This window comes from Hyphopichia burtonii (genome assembly GCF_001661395.1).
Source record: "Hyphopichia burtonii NRRL Y-1933 unplaced genomic scaffold HYPBUscaffold_1, whole genome shotgun sequence".
Taxonomy (NCBI): Eukaryota; Fungi; Ascomycota; class Pichiomycetes; order Serinales; family Debaryomycetaceae; genus Hyphopichia; species Hyphopichia burtonii.
Window position 1 is genome coordinate 46,353 of NW_017963728.1, and position 15,093 is coordinate 61,445.

General features: G+C 32.1%; 12 protein-coding genes and 1 non-coding gene across 13 annotated transcripts; 7 read left to right on the top strand and 6 right to left on the bottom strand.

Annotated features, from left to right (window-relative positions):
* Positions 1–9: 9 nt before the first annotated feature.
* Positions 10–1,084, top strand: HMT1 (protein-arginine omega-N methyltransferase; the record flags this gene model as incomplete). Its single annotated transcript, XM_020220331.1, has 1 exon — positions 10–1,084. The coding sequence occupies exon 1, from the start codon at positions 56–58 to the stop codon at positions 1,079–1,081; it is 1,026 nt and encodes a 341-aa protein (XP_020078335.1). The 5' UTR covers positions 10–55.
* Positions 1,085–1,354: 270 nt separating this feature from the next.
* Positions 1,355–1,844, top strand: HYPBUDRAFT_151109 (peptide-methionine (R)-S-oxide reductase). The gene has a single exon (XM_020220332.1). It carries the CDS (start codon positions 1,431–1,433, stop codon positions 1,818–1,820), a length of 390 nt encoding a protein of 129 aa, XP_020078336.1. The 5' UTR covers positions 1,355–1,430; the 3' UTR covers positions 1,821–1,844.
* Positions 1,839–2,780, bottom strand: HYPBUDRAFT_102515 (trans-2-enoyl-CoA reductase (NADPH); the record flags this gene model as incomplete). The annotated part of the gene is made up of 1 exon (XM_020218203.1): positions 1,839–2,780. One exon carries the CDS (start codon positions 2,778–2,780, stop codon positions 1,839–1,841), a length of 942 nt encoding a protein of 313 aa, XP_020078337.1.
* A 180-nt stretch (positions 2,781–2,960) lies between these two features.
* Positions 2,961–3,158, top strand: HYPBUDRAFT_103788 (RNA recognition motif domain-containing protein; the record flags this gene model as incomplete). The annotated part of the gene is made up of 1 exon (XM_020218295.1): positions 2,961–3,158. A coding segment is annotated over one exon (198 nt), but the record flags the coding sequence as incomplete, so codon positions are not given.
* A 176-nt stretch (positions 3,159–3,334) lies between these two features.
* MBF1 (Mbf1p) lies at positions 3,335–3,790 on the top strand (the record flags this gene model as incomplete). Its single annotated transcript, XM_020218176.1, has 1 exon — positions 3,335–3,790. One exon carries the CDS (start codon positions 3,335–3,337, stop codon positions 3,788–3,790), a length of 456 nt encoding a protein of 151 aa, XP_020078339.1.
* A 37-nt stretch (positions 3,791–3,827) lies between these two features.
* On the bottom strand, positions 3,828–4,613 carry YPT52 (Rab family GTPase). The gene has a single exon (XM_020222833.1). It carries the CDS (start codon positions 4,511–4,513, stop codon positions 3,866–3,868), a length of 648 nt encoding a protein of 215 aa, XP_020078340.1. The 5' UTR covers positions 4,514–4,613; the 3' UTR covers positions 3,828–3,865.
* A 72-nt stretch (positions 4,614–4,685) lies between these two features.
* Positions 4,686–5,232, bottom strand: HYPBUDRAFT_8678 (uncharacterized protein). The gene has a single exon (XM_020223789.1). It carries the CDS (start codon positions 5,032–5,034, stop codon positions 4,714–4,716), a length of 321 nt encoding a protein of 106 aa, XP_020078341.1. The 5' UTR covers positions 5,035–5,232; the 3' UTR covers positions 4,686–4,713.
* A 277-nt stretch (positions 5,233–5,509) lies between these two features.
* HYPBUDRAFT_151111 (uncharacterized protein) lies at positions 5,510–6,229 on the top strand. The gene has a single exon (XM_020220333.1). It carries the CDS (start codon positions 5,708–5,710, stop codon positions 6,182–6,184), a length of 477 nt encoding a protein of 158 aa, XP_020078342.1. The 5' UTR covers positions 5,510–5,707; the 3' UTR covers positions 6,185–6,229.
* Positions 6,230–6,563: 334 nt separating this feature from the next.
* Positions 6,564–6,954, top strand: HYPBUDRAFT_151112 (uncharacterized protein). Its single transcript, XM_020220334.1, has one exon. The coding sequence runs from the start codon at positions 6,645–6,647 to the stop codon at positions 6,801–6,803; it is 159 nt and encodes a 52-aa protein (XP_020078343.1). The 5' UTR covers positions 6,564–6,644; the 3' UTR covers positions 6,804–6,954.
* A 32-nt stretch (positions 6,955–6,986) lies between these two features.
* Positions 6,987–7,277, bottom strand: HYPBUDRAFT_151114 (uncharacterized protein). The gene has a single exon (XM_020220335.1). It carries the CDS (start codon positions 7,233–7,235, stop codon positions 7,008–7,010), a length of 228 nt encoding a protein of 75 aa, XP_020078344.1. The 5' UTR covers positions 7,236–7,277; the 3' UTR covers positions 6,987–7,007.
* A 209-nt stretch (positions 7,278–7,486) lies between these two features.
* HYPBUDRAFT_3271 (uncharacterized protein) lies at positions 7,487–8,629 on the top strand (the record flags this gene model as incomplete). The annotated part of the gene is made up of 1 exon (XM_020223340.1): positions 7,487–8,629. One exon carries the CDS (start codon positions 7,487–7,489, stop codon positions 8,627–8,629), a length of 1,143 nt encoding a protein of 380 aa, XP_020078345.1.
* A 14-nt stretch (positions 8,630–8,643) lies between these two features.
* HYPBUDRAFT_103329 (snoRNA-binding rRNA-processing protein) lies at positions 8,644–14,247 on the bottom strand (the record flags this gene model as incomplete). Its single annotated transcript, XM_020218253.1, has 1 exon — positions 8,644–14,247. One exon carries the CDS (start codon positions 14,245–14,247, stop codon positions 8,644–8,646), a length of 5,604 nt encoding a protein of 1,867 aa, XP_020078346.1.
* Positions 14,248–14,413: 166 nt separating this feature from the next.
* HYPBUDRAFT_t30 lies at positions 14,414–14,487 on the bottom strand. Its single transcript has one exon. It is a non-coding gene; the product is annotated as a tRNA-Ile (tRNA).
* Between the last annotated feature and the right edge of the window lie 606 nt (positions 14,488–15,093).

A 15,093-nucleotide genomic window follows, 5' to 3' on the forward strand; every position in this document is an offset into this window, starting at 1 on the left:
GAAGAGAATCTCGATCAAATACTCTTACTTCAATCACACCCATAACTTGTTTGTAATGTCTTCCAATCAATCTGCCACCGATAAAGCTTCTTTAGCTTTCAGTGAACAACACTATTTTTCTTCCTATGATCATTTTGGTATTCATGAAGAGATGTTGAAAGACACTTCTCGTACATTATCTTATAGATCAGCCATGTTCAAGAACAAGCATTTATTCAAGGATAAAATTGTTTTAGATGTTGGATGTGGTACTGGTATTCTTTCTATGTTTGCTGCCAAAGCCGGTGCTAAACATGTTTATGCTGTTGATATGTCCAATATTATTGAAAAAGCCAAAGAAATTGTTTCATTAAATGGATTTGAAGATAAAATTACTTTATTCAAAGGGAAATTAGAAGATATTAAATTACCAGTTGATTCTGTCGATATCATTGTCAGTGAATGGATGGGTTATTTTCTTTTATATGAATCAATGTTGGATACTGTCTTGTATGCAAGAGATAAGTACCTTGTTAAAGGAGGTTTAATTTTACCAGATAAATGTTCAATGTATATTGCGGGTATTGAAGATGGTCAATATAAAGATGAAAAAATCCATTATTGGGAAGATGTTTACGGGTTTGATTATAGTCCTTTCATTAAAGTTGCCATGGTTGAACCATTAGTTGATACTGTTGATAATCAATCTTTAATCACTACTCCTCATAAATTTTTTGAATTTGATATTAATACTGTCACTAAAGAAGAATTAACCTTCCATAGGGAATTTCAATTAACTGCCATTGACAATGATTTATGTCATGCTTATATTGTTTGGTTCGATTGTGATTTCCCTGGTGATGAAAAAGTTACTTTAGCCACTGGTCCAATGGCCCATTATACTCATTGGAAACAAACTGTTTTCTATATGGATCAAGTTTTAGATGTTAAAAAGGGTGATGTCATTAAAGGTTCAATTGCTTCTAGACCAAATTCAAATAATCCAAGAGAAGTTGATATTGAAATTGAATGGGATTTAAAATCTGAGACTAAAGATAAAACTAGAGAACAAAAGGGTAAATATAACTATTTCATGCGTTAAGACTTTATGATTTTTGCATTTTTTTCCTTTTTATTATTATTATTTTCTATTAGAAGCGTTCTATTAAAAGTGTATTACTAGTTTCCCATATTGATGGTTGAAAAAATTGATTTTATTACGCATACATTATATATTTGCAATAGATATTGTCATTAATTGTATACTTGTAGATGGTGATGTTGATAGCTGCTAAAAATTGCAAGTGCACTACAGAATATTTTTATATGAGAAGACTGGCAAATTGCTATTAATCATCAATTTATATTTCTTTTCAATGATACGTCGAGTAATTGGGGTTAGACCATTTAGACCATTTAGATCATTATTAGTCCAATCCATAAGAAACAAGATGTCTAAAAGTGACGAAGAATGGAGAGCAATACTTTCGCCTCAACAATATAGAGTATTGAGACAACTGGGTACTGAGGCACCATATTCTGGAGAATATAATGATACGCCAGCCTCAGACGTTGGAGTATATCAATGTGTTGGATGTAATCAAGATTTATATAAAGCCAGTACCAAGTTTAATAGTGCATGTGGATGGCCAGCTTTTTACGAAGCAATTCCAGGAAGTATTATAATTAATCGAGATACTAGTTTTGGGATGGTTAGAGAAGAAATGAGATGTTCTAATTGTGATGGACATTTAGGACATATATTTAGAGGAGAAGGATATAAGAATCCAACTGATGAGAGACATTGTGTTAATAGTATTTGTTTAAAGTTGAATAAGTAATTTATATACTAGAATAAATTAAATTAAGAAAGGAACCATGATTGATCTTTTCAATTTTTTGTAATCATCACCAAAGAGTTTTAAATATCTCTTGTGTCTTTGAATAGCCCAAATATACATTTGAATAGTACCAACAGCAAGGAAAAGCCAAGCTGACCAATTACCAACTAAAATGGCGAAAAACACCCAAGAAAGCGATTCAAAAAAGTAGTTTGGAGCAGAACACCAATTGAAACCATAACCGTAAGGAATAACGTATTTCTTATCACTTGGATTTGATCTCAAAGAAGCCAAGGTCAAATGGCACTTCAAGTTTGATAATTCAGCCCAAGCCCATAAACCAAATAAGGTATAGTTAATGGAAGATGGAAAATCATTAGTTTGAAATAAGATTTTTGAAATAAAAGAGTCATTAATTGAATTTTTGAAAATGAAAAAGGCTAATAAAAAACCTGATAAAATCCAATAATGGCCCGAATTTTTGAATATATTGAAAAATGGCATAGTTGCATTTGAAAATTTATGAATAAAAATGGTTTCGTATTCACGTTTTAAGAAATGTAAAGTTGCCATTACAAAAGCCAAATACTGGGTTTGGGTATAGTTTTCTTGATTATAATTTTCAATAATATAATAGAATAATGGGTGGATCAATAACGGACCCAAATATTCAATGATATAAACGGTTCTCCAACCTAATTGAGGTCCTAAATCTTTAGCATAAAGAGCAATGTTTTCCTTTAATGAAAATCCATTATCAAATAATGATTTATCCGTGTTTAATGGAACTTGCTTTGAATTAGAATCTTTGTAAGTGAGTCTAATTCTGTTAACCGAGATCTTGTTAACAGAACTGAGTTTTTCAACAATCAGAGATACCGGAGCATCCAACGAGAATTCATCGCTGGCAGACAATCCTTTCAAAGACTTTGAACGAGAAATAACTTCAATTGAAACCATTTTGGTACAATCTTTAAAAGAAGTAGGTGATTGTCCAACAAATTTTCATTTTTTTCTCATTGCGTACCACTATTTTCTTCCCAGCATCAAATGAACGCCCCAGCTAACTTTGATTACACCAAAATATCAGTTGGTAAGTATGATTTTATTGATTTGAAGTGAACTAGTACTAACAGTCCAGCCAATATCCCCTCTGGCACCAGCCAGGAAACGCTTACCAGTTTGTTCAATCCGTTCGGACTCGTTGCCAGCATTGAGTTGAACAGGCACCATGCCGTGATTGAGTACGAGGAGACCACGGACTGCTGGCATGCTCTTCAGAACATGAATGGGTTTGCTGTGGGAGACGAGTTCCTAGTGGTGGAGTTGATGAAGTAGATGGTATATTGTGCGAGGTACGGAGGTTTTGATTGGGTACGGGTCTATTTCTGGGGTACGGATGGATCTTGTTCTAGAAGATTCCACTCAATGTTCACCGCAAATAAGGAAGAAAAGTGAGTCAGGAAATGAATCAACTACTACTTCTTTTCAAAAACGTTGTATTATAATAAAACATGTCAGACGATTGGAATTCAGTTACTATTATTGGTAGAAACGCCAGAGTTGGTGGTGGTGGACCAAGACAAAACGTTGCTAGAACCCAAGCACAAATTAACGAAGCTAGAAGAACTGGAGGGGTTGTTGGTACTGAAAAAAAATATGGATCAACTAATACCAAGAGTAATCCAGAAGGACAAAGATTGACTAAATTGGACAATACTGATGATGTTATTCCAACCAAAAAATTGGACGGTAACGTTGGTAAGGTGATTAGTCAATTTAGACAAGAAAAGAAGCTTACTCAAAAAGATTTAGCCACCAAGATTAATGAAAAACCCAATGTTATTAATGACTATGAAGCCGGTAGAGCCATTCCAAATCAACAAGTTTTGGGGAAATTGGAAAGAGCTTTAGGAGTTAAATTAAGAGGTAAGAACATTGGAGAACCATTATTTGGTAAGAAGAAGTAAATAACGAATGCATATAGTTAATGACTACGATAATGTATAATGTATGGATTTATTTATGTATATGTATTGTGTATATTAACAACAAGAGTTATTTTGTTGTAAATTTTGATTTTGCTTAATATTTCTACCTAAATCAACTCCGCTAATTCGTTTATTACCATTAACTTTTTTATTTATATCATCAATTGGTAAAGATCTTGCAATTTGATCAAAAATATCCAAGACCCCTTCACCCAGTTTAGCAGAACATTCGGAATGAATAATTTTTGAATTTGAATCATTATTTAAATCATTAATATATTGTAAAACTTCATCATTATCAACTTGACGATTTTCAGTTAAATCAGTTTTATTACCAACCAAAGCAATTACGATTCCTTCTGGGGCTTGTTTTTTCAATTCTTTGATCCAATCTTGAGCTTTATTAAACGAAGAAAGACTAGTGATATCATAAACACATAACGCGGCATTTGCATTTCTATAATACATTGGAGCTAAACTTTTATAACGTTCTTGACCTGCAGTATCCCATATTTCAAATTTTATTGTGGTTTTTAAATCTGGTAAATTAATGGATTGAGTTAAAAAGGCTGCCCCAATTGTTGATTCTCTTAAATCATCAAATGTATTTTTAACAAATCGATGAACAATTGAAGATTTACCAACGGCACTTTCTCCTAAAAGTACTAATTTAAATTGAGCAAAACGATTCTGTTCAGTCATATTTGGTTAGGGGTTGATATCAATTAAATTTGTGAATGATTCAGATATTTTATTTATGGGATGACTGGTGCATGGGTCTTTGTCCACCCCACCAACTCAAGATTACTACTCTACCAGTACTAATCCTAACACCCTCCACCAATACAATAATAAACTACATTAATACAATAATACAATCGAATAATATATATTTACAAGAATTAATTATCTTCAATTTTAGCTAAGATTTCTTTATCAGTGTACAAGAAGTATTCTTCACCATCAACTTTAACTGGATTACCACCAAAAGATGGTAATAAAACTTTATCACCAGCTTTAACGGAAGTTGGAATAACTTGACCAGTGGTAGTATTAGTAATACCTGGACCAGCAGCAATAACAGTACCTTGATTTAATTTTTCTTGATTTTTTTCAGGAATATAAATCCCAGAAGCAGTTTGGGTAGCTGGCTTGAATCTTTGGATAAGAACTCTGTCAAACAATGGTTTGAGAACGTTAACACTTTTCAAGAAATTAGACATGGTTGTTGATCTGGTAAATGGTGTAAAATAGTGATATCCAACTGCTTATATAATTGGATTTAAAACTTTTCATTTCTCAGTCGTGGAATATTCTAGTCTCGGGTATTTTTGGACGTGATCACGTGATCTCGGCTTTACCACCATTAAGCTATATTAGTTTGCAGCCATATAAAGCACCAATCAAATAATCAGTTCTTGCACTGTTATATCTAATTGAGCCTTTAATTATATATACCATATATCCAATATATATACCATATATCCAATACATATACCATATATCCAATATATATACCATATATCCAATACATATACCATATATCCAATACATATACCATATGTCCAATACATATACCATATGTCCAATATGTATAACCAAATAACAAGATATATAATCAAATCATGTTTCTTATAAGTTATCTTTCTTATAAAGTATGTTTCTTATAAAGTATGATTCTTATAAAGTAGGTTTCTTGTAAGATATGCTTCTGATAAGGTATTTTAGTGACGATCTTGTATACTTATATGTCAGCCAATTGTTTAACCCCTATACCAGAATTCATGAAGGAGCTTGGTATTAACTTTAAGGATTCTATGTTGCAAATTGCAACAGAATTCAGAGGAGTATACATACTTGAATTAATCTTGCTGCCGTAATTTTTGAACAGTAGAAATGAGTGCCACTAAGGAGTCTTCTAAGCAGAGAGATGGGGAAAAGGGAAAGGAAGATGAAACACCAACTGAAAAACCAACTGAAGAACCAACTGAGACTAAAGAAAAGAAGAAAAATTATGAAACACTGATTGAAAAACCAACTGAACCAGCTGAGTCAACTGAAGAAAAGAAGAAAAAGAGTACCAGAAAAGTCTATACTACCGAAGAGATAACTCTGTTTTTCGATGATTATTCTAAGAACCCAACTAGTTCAGTGGCCAGCTTAGCCCGCAAACATTCGACTAAATACAACACAGCCAGAAAGTGGATCAAAGATTATCTTGAAACCGGTAGGCAATCTACTGCCGATATTTACTACACTAAATGTCAAATCACAACGTATTATTGTAATTTAACTATCTATTACTGGTGTAAAACATTGAAAAGTGATTTTATCAATTTTCAAATCTTGAAGAAGGAACTAGTATTTGAATAGTTATCATTATAACGTAATACTACAATAACTAGGATTTATTAAAACAGGGTATTTCGCAGCCATTTTAGGTATAAGGTTAATGTACTTCCTTAATTTAAATTAATATTATCTAGCCTTGGGTATTGAAACCTTGACCTCATTGTAGTTATCAATAACTGTGTAATTTCAGTTCTTTCAATCTACTGATAAATTAAGTGGCTAGGTATAGAAGATGGTCAAAATGAAGGTATTCGAAGAGCATTCAGAATATAATTCTTTAAAATCCTAGTCAAACACATAAAACAGAACGCAAAGATTCAGATGCAGGTTGAAATTATCAAAAAAGTATATATACTGAATTGTTCTGACAATTAGTTAAAAGAAGTGAGTATTGACTTTCAAATAATGTTGCTTAGAGATTGGTTAGAATTAAGAACATATGGTGAAGTATTAACCGAAACAATAAACAATTTGTAAACATATGGACAAGGAAGTGGAAGAGCCAATGATTCTGGTGTTTGTAAAACTAATGATTCATTTGAATTATACTACGCTTTCAATTCTCAAAGACTGCCGTGAGGGCTGGCAAGCCGTCGCAAACAAATTCCTCCAGTCAATTAGCCCTAGTCTTATCTTGTAGATCATGGCCTGATAGGTTGCAAATCCGTAGCTTTCCGGATAAACCACCCACCTCCATCTCCACCTGTCAACTACTACCACAATAGCTATACAACATCTATAGAATTACTAGACAATCACAATACAATTACTATACTTAACCTTACTAAACCTTACTAAACTATACAAACTATACAAACTATACAAACTATACAAACTATACAAACTATACAATAACTGTACAATTACTCCATCCCTGCACCCATACACCACAAACCCCACACTGCGAGAATTTCAGTAAATGTCTCGGAAAATTGGCGGCGGTTGGTTGGTTTGCAGGTTGGCGCGGTCCGATTGCAGGTTGGAGCAAGAGGGTGGGGAGTGGTTGCGGTTGCACAAACAAAAAGGGAAATAGTGAAGGAAACTCCGATTTATGGAGAAGTCGTTTGATCATTTGACAATTGCACCGCAATTCTTCAATTGAGTTATTTAGTTTAATATCTCGGAGTCTAGGGATCATATTACTGTATTGGTGAGTTGAATCCTGGGTCCATTGGTATAAATATAACCTGATTTCGTAGTTGTAGTTGTATATTTTATATTAATTCTATTAATTCTATTAATTCTATTAATTCTATTAGTTCTATTAATTCTATTAATTCTATTAATTCTATTAATTCTATTACCAGATAATTTATATTGAAAATGGCTAAACCAAAGTGCTTACTCGTCTTATACAAAGGACACGAACATGCTAAACAAGAATCAAGATTAGTTGGTTGCTTGGAAAATGAATTGGGTCTTCGTAAGTTTATTGAATCTTACGGTTATGAATTGGTTACTACTGATGATAAAGATCCCGAACCAAATTCCACTGTTGATAAAGAGTTGGAAGAAGCAGAAATTGTTATTACTACTCCGTTCTTCCCAGCTTATATTACTAGAGAACGTATTGCTAAAGCTAAGAATTTGAAGATTTGCATTACTGCTGGGGTTGGTAGTGATCATGTTGATTTAAACGCTGCTAATGAACGTAAAATCACCGTGGTTGAAGTCACTGGTTCAAACGTTGTTTCTGTTGCTGAACATGTTGTTATGACCATGTTGGTTTTGGTTCGTAATTTTGTTCCTGCTCATGAACAAGCAGTTAAAGGTGGTTGGGATATTGCTGGAGTTGCAAAAGATACTTATGATTTAGAAGATAAAGTTGTTGCTACCGTTGGTTGTGGTCGTATTGGTTATAGGGTCTTGGAACGTTTGGTTCCATTTAACCCTAAAAAATTATTATATTATGATTATCAAGACTTGCCTAAACAAGCAGTTGATAAAATTAATCAAGTTTCTAAAATTTATAACGATAATGATGATATCATTGAAAGAGTGGAAGATTTGAAAACAATGCTTTCTAAAGCTGATGTGGTTACCATTAATTGTCCATTACATGAATCTTCTCGTGGTCTTTTCAATAAAGAGTTAATTAGCCATATGAAAGATGGTGCTTGGTTAGTAAACACTGCTCGTGGGGCTATTTGTGTTGATAAAGATGTTGCTGATGCAGTCAATTCTGGTAAATTAAAAGGTTATGGTGGTGATGTTTGGCCGGTCCAACCTGCTCCTGATGATGCTCCTTGGAGATCTTTCCAAAACCCTTTTAGTAAAGGAGGTAATGCAATGACTCCTCATGTTTCTGGTACTTCTTTAGATGCTCAAACTAGATATGCTAAAGGGGTTGAAAATATCTTGAAATCTTTCTTTGAAAAAACTAATGATTATAGACCAGAAGATATCATTGTTATTAATGGTGATTATTCTACAAAAGCTTACGGGGTTAGATCTAAAAAGAATTAGTTATGTATGTAGTTTTAATCTAAATACCTATCTAATGGTTCTCCCAATACATTTTCAATAACTCTAACTAATCCACTTCTTACTTCCATTTCAACCGATTCATCATCATCTTCTAATAATTCGGCAATATATGGAATAAATGTAGGTAAATATGATAACCATTGTTCTCCCATTTTTTGGAAAATTGATTTCAATGTTCTAATTGTCCATATTTTAGTATTTGAATTATTTTCTTCTGATTCGTTAGTAATATATTTAATTAATCCATAAACTAGTTTTTCATTATATTCATCCGATGAAACATTAATAATAAATGAAGTAATGGCTTTAACTAAATATTTCCCGATATTTTCTTCAATATTTTGTAATTGTCCAATTAATGGTTCCATAACACTTTCAAATCTCAGTTGTTGTGACCAATAATCTTCTTGATCATATTTAAACGATGAGGTCAACGAATTTAAAATCAATCTTCTTAAATTAATTTCTTCAATATCTCTATTGCAGAATCTATTCAATATATTACTAGTTCCATCGAGTAAATATGAAAAATACGATGTAATAATACTTTTCAAATTCTCTTGCAATTTGTTGAAAAATTTGAAAAATGCTAATAATCTAGTAACTTCAGTATTCTTGTTACTTAATGATCCTTCTCCATTAATTGCCCATCTTACTAAATTAGCGAAAAGAGGACGGAAGGTTTTATCATTTAACTTCATGACATAGGTGATACCACATTCATGAAATGAACTTTCTAATCTGGCAATTGTATTGACATTATATTTTTCTTCTCCAATATCATTTCTGAATTCAAATGATTTGATTAACCAATTCATAAACAACGTAGATTGACCAGAGGCTGATTTCTTATCAATCTTATTAATAGTATTTTGTAAAACATTCAAATATAATCCTAAATCACTTGCATTGGCTTGTTGATAAAATTCTCCAGTTAAACTTAAATTACATAATGATTTCATCAATTGGGATTTTTCAACGTGTTCAACAATAAGATCTAATATACTTGATCTAATACTATTTTCAATTAAATCACTGTATAATACAGTTGATAATATTTTCTCTAAACTACCAATGATGAATCCTGGCATCTTCTTAACTAAACATGAAATTAAGGCTAAGATTGAAGCTTGAATAAGTTTATTACTTTCATTCTCTTCTTCCGTTTCAGAATCAGAGTCTGATTCAGCTTCCGATGAATTAGTCTTAATAGTTCGTTCCCAAATTTTTAATGCTGGTGGTAAAACTTTTGGAAATAATCCAATAGTTTTAATACCTAATACATTGATGATACTAGAAATTGCATTAATAGAAGAAATAATGACCTCGGGTTGTTCATTCAATAATCCTTTTTCGGTAACAATGATTTTCAATGAATTTATTAATACTTTAGTATTATCAGAATTGGTCATTTGAGTAGTTATAACACCAAATTTATTGACTATGATAGCAAAAGTGTCTAAATATGATTGAACAAGCTCGACGTGATCAACTGTTTCAACTCCATTTATTAAAACTGGCAACAACTTGGTTGAAACTACTTGCTGAATGTTTTCATCAATACTATTGGAGTTCAATTCAGATTCAAATTTGGTACCTGCTAAAATTGCAAAATTTCTTGCAACTCTAATTGATATTGGGGAATTGACTTCTTGTAATGAAATAATAATCGAATCAACAAAATAGTTTAATGGAAGTAAGTTCAAATAACTAGATAGTAAATCATATAAATTGGTTTGAATAGAATCAAATTCACTTTTTTCTAAATTAGCGAATGATTCTAAACTGGATAAAATCAATGAAGTTATTTGGCTGAAATTTGATAAAATATCATTCTTGTCATCTTTAGAGGATTGAGTGTCTATTAAAGTTAATGAAACCTTTAATTTTATTGAGGAACTTACTTGATTCAATTCCTGGTCAACATTTAAAACTTGGTTGATAAATCTCAATAATTGAGCTTTTAATTCTATCAATTCTTCTGAAGAGGAAGACACAATTGAATTACCAAAAATTGATCTTGAACTTAATTTATTAAATTGTTCGGAATTAGATTCTAATTCATTATTTGGCAACTCATTCCATAATTCATAAAATTTGGCAAAGCTCTCCAAAATTTCTTTTGCCTTAAAGCTTTTCAATAACGATGTTGTAAACTCTAATAAAGCGTTACATTCAGTCATTTTCCCTTTGGAGTTGTTCATATTATACTGTTGTCCAATCAAGAATATGATAATATGTAAGGAATTAGCGTAACCCAAAGTTCTGGTCAAAGATACGAATAGTTTAACACGACGATGTCTTGGGATATGTTGGAAAGCAGTAACAAAACTGGTTAATAAAAACTCGATTTCATTGCTTAAAGACGACGATCCACTACTAGCCAAAGCAGGAATGACTTTAGCAATTGTTTGCTGTAAAGCTGAGCTTGAAAATTCATCATCCTGTCTGATAGTATGAGCACCCATAAAAGTGAATATTGGCATAACGGAATGTAAAATTATTTCTGGCGCCAATGCAGCTAATTCGGCAATAACTAATAAGAACCTGTTTTGAACTTGTGGAGATGATGACAATCTAATAGAATTGACTATTAAATCAGATCTAACAGAGTTAGAGTCAAATTTGAAATTTTGTGTTTTGGAATTCTTCTTCATGGTAACAATACTCAATAACATACACAGAGCTAAAGTTTCTTGTGCATATAAGACTGGTAAGTTACCATCGTTTCCTAAATAGTCTAAATCAGTCAAAATTCTGAACAAATCTTGTAATAAATCTGGTTGAGCTATATCATTCACTTTATTTCTCAAGTTGTTTTCCAAGACGTCTAAAGCAATGGTCAATTTTCTCAAGTGAATTGAAGCCATATTGCTGATATCATTTCTAGCCATGTTTTGTTTGGTTGAATTAGATGATCTTCTTCTTCTCTTGGCCACACCTTGTTCAGGGACTTGAGTAACAATTTGAACATTGGATAATACAGCAATGACTGAATCGTGATCAAATTCAAATGATTGCAATGTTTCCAAAGGATCGATGAAAAGTTCGTCATCAGTTTCATTAACTAATAAGTCAATTAATTCATTGCATACCTTAACCTTGGAATCAACGGCCTTCAAAGATGGGAATATTTTAATTATTCTTTCATTTGCTGCGATTTGTAAATTTTGGTAATTGCAGCCTAATGCTTTGATTAACCAATCTATTTCTTTGTTCACGTTGTTTTCATTAGAGGATTTACCTCCAACCATATTGACTAAAGGCCCTTCAACATCATCAAAGAATTCCACTTTAGCCAACTTAGCTTCTTCAAGCAAATGAGGTCTCTGATCAACATAATTGGAAATATCACTTTCCAAAAAGAAAAATCTGTCACTGGTTCCTTTTTTGGAAAAGCCAGAAATATTGTTCTCGTAAGATATTATACTCCAAATTTTAGATTTGAATGCAATGGGCCAAAATGAAAGGGACCATTGATTCATTATGAAAGTCTTCAAAAGAATTTTTCCAACTTTCTTATTAAACAAAACCTCAAATAAGGTAAAAATTAAACGTTCTCTATCAAGTACTGAATCGCTAAGATTGGATTTACCTTCTTTGAATAATTGTTTTAGCATAGAGTGAGCATCTTGAGGAGTGATAATTGATCTTTTACCCACTGGGGTGGATCCATATATTTGATCTTCCATAAACAAAGTGATTTTACCTTTGCTTTTGCTGCGATCTCTTGTGTCATTATGAACGAATTCAGCAATTTTAAAAAATAATGATCTGATAGTCTTTTCGGTATCATAAAAACCAAGAATCAAAACAGGAACAAGTAAGTAGAAGAAAATGTCTTTAATTTCAGATAAAATTGGTTTTAATGCCTTAAGTGAAATAACTCTAGTGGCATAAGGAATAGCTGGAGTCAATGATAATCGAAGTATAAAACTTACTAATACTTCTTTGTTACCATGAAAAACTATATTACCAAAACGACGAATTGCTGCAACCTTGACCTTGAAAAGTTGTTCAGTGTCATATAAAGCTTGTATGTAAGCTTGCGACAACTTTGTAAATTCTTTGCTAGTCGAAGAATCAAAAAAGCTTTTGGTTTTTGTTTTAAGAGAAGATAAGTCGACCCTGGATGAATTTAATATTTGATCTGAGACTTGGTCAACTTCATCTTCCTCATCAGCAAATTCAATATCAGCATCATGAGTTTCTTGTCCGTTTAAATTATACATAAGTATCATTTCCAAATCACCAATAGATTTCTTTTCTAATTCCAAAAGATTATTGAACGAATCTTTGTTATTTTTGATCAAGCTTTCAAATATAGAAATACAACCATTTCTGGTGGTCTCGTCTTTTCTGCTTTCTGCCAATTGAAGCAACTTGGATGTAAATTTATTGAAATGAATAGAAGAATCGTCCAAGTTGACAAATTTAGAGATCTCAAAGATCTTGTGATAAGCTTCCTCATTTTCATTATCATTAATTTGGGAAAGAAAATAGTATATGAAAAATTTGTTCAACTTGTAGTTTTCAGCAAAAAGACTTTTGATTAAGGATTCCTTTTCTAATAATTGGCTTGGACTTAAACGATCAAAACAAGAAATTTTTGATCCTAAATTATTATCTTGATTATAAAAATTCCAAAGTTGGCCCAAAACGATTAAAGATTGTTTTTCAAGTCCATTGAATGAGCGTGGGTCTTGCAAAATTGAGTCTGTGAAAGATTCAATAAGTTGAGCAGTCAAAGGAATAATAGATCCTAACACCGAAATAACAGAATAAGCAGTTAATTTAACATCATTTGCTGAAGAATTTTTAGAAATTTTTTCTTTGGAAGGTAATAACATGGTACCAACAACTTCCAAAACTGTAGGCAAATAAGATTCATTCAATTTAGGTAATTCCTTATTATATGAGGCTAATAATTGGATAGTGTTTGATAAGAAAAAGACCAATTGCTGATTGAAAACTGTTTTATTCTTGAGTTGTTCAATTAAGTAAAACAGATATAATTTGTAAAATTCTTGATCATTATGGAAACTTTTCAAAATAGAGTTATTAGGAGGATTTTTCATTAAATCTTTATATCCAAGGACCCATTCAAAAATACGTGGAAATGATGATTTTGGTATGACATGTAAAATTTTAACAAATACTGGTTGCTGATAGTAAGTTAAAGAAGATAATAACAAAGTTTCGGCATTGTGAATGTTTATGTAAAACCTTCTGACTAACCATTCGATTGCCTTCAAAGTTGGAGCTAAGCTATAATAAGGAGCTACCACATTCAAGAAAGCTTCAACATTTTTATTTAAGGTATCAAGTATTTCTTTAGTTTGAACATTTCTATCAAAATTTATGGAGGTCTCAGAGAAAAGTGAGTTTTGAAAGTGATTGAATCTTGAATCTAAATCAATAAGCTCGTTTAAACCTTCTAATCCAATGTCATAAAGATAATCGTAATCTTGAGTTGATGCAGTTTTGGGATCGAAGATTAATGACTTGGAATGAATCTTAGAACGTGTTTTTCTGTCCAAGGCCACAGAAGCGGTCTTGTCGCTTATCACCTTCAACTGTTGAGATAAGCTGGACATGTTTCTGTTATGATTTTGATAGGCCGGAAGTTTAGTTTGAAAAGACGTCTTCTGAATTGATTTAGATATACTGAAGAATCTGAAAAAAATCGAAGAGTAAAAAAACTTTTTCACATATGCAGGTCGATGAGCTAAAAAGTAGTAAAAAAAATTGCAAAAAAATAAATGGTCCCTAGCAGGATCGAACTGCTGATCTTGGCGTTATTAGCACCACGCCTTAACCAACTGGGCCAAGGGACCAATTTACAACCAAAAAATGTTGGGTTTTGATATTATAATACCTATTTTAAAAATATAAATTTTGAAATTTTTACTGAAATTTTTATACCACCTGATCCTTTTAAAAGTTCAGGACTTTCGACTATCGCAGAAGCAGGAGTCAGAAAGGCTTCCTGCGTTAAGCAGAAAGGCTGCGAAAAAATTGGTATCTTATTATATTTCGGCACTCAATCTATAAATTTGTCAGACCATGAAGGTCTGGCGATGATGTCCGGGCCTGACTTATGCCAGGACCGATTCCATACATCATCAAAGCCGAAGTCCAATAAAGATGTTACAAACATTCTTTGTGAAATGTCATCGGGACAGATATTATAATACATGTACATATATATAAATAGGTAAGTAATTCCACTTTAGTGGAAAATATCGGGTTATGTGTATCTGGTTATGTGGGTAGATCGAGCCCATAATCAACCACCAGTATCCATTAGTATTAGATACATAGTTCTAGTACGGTTGACCATAACACACGCATAAGTAGCATTAGTCAAATACATACTAATACTTGGTAGCACAGTGGATTAATTCGATACTGTCAGATTAATCTTTTCACGTTATTCAAAG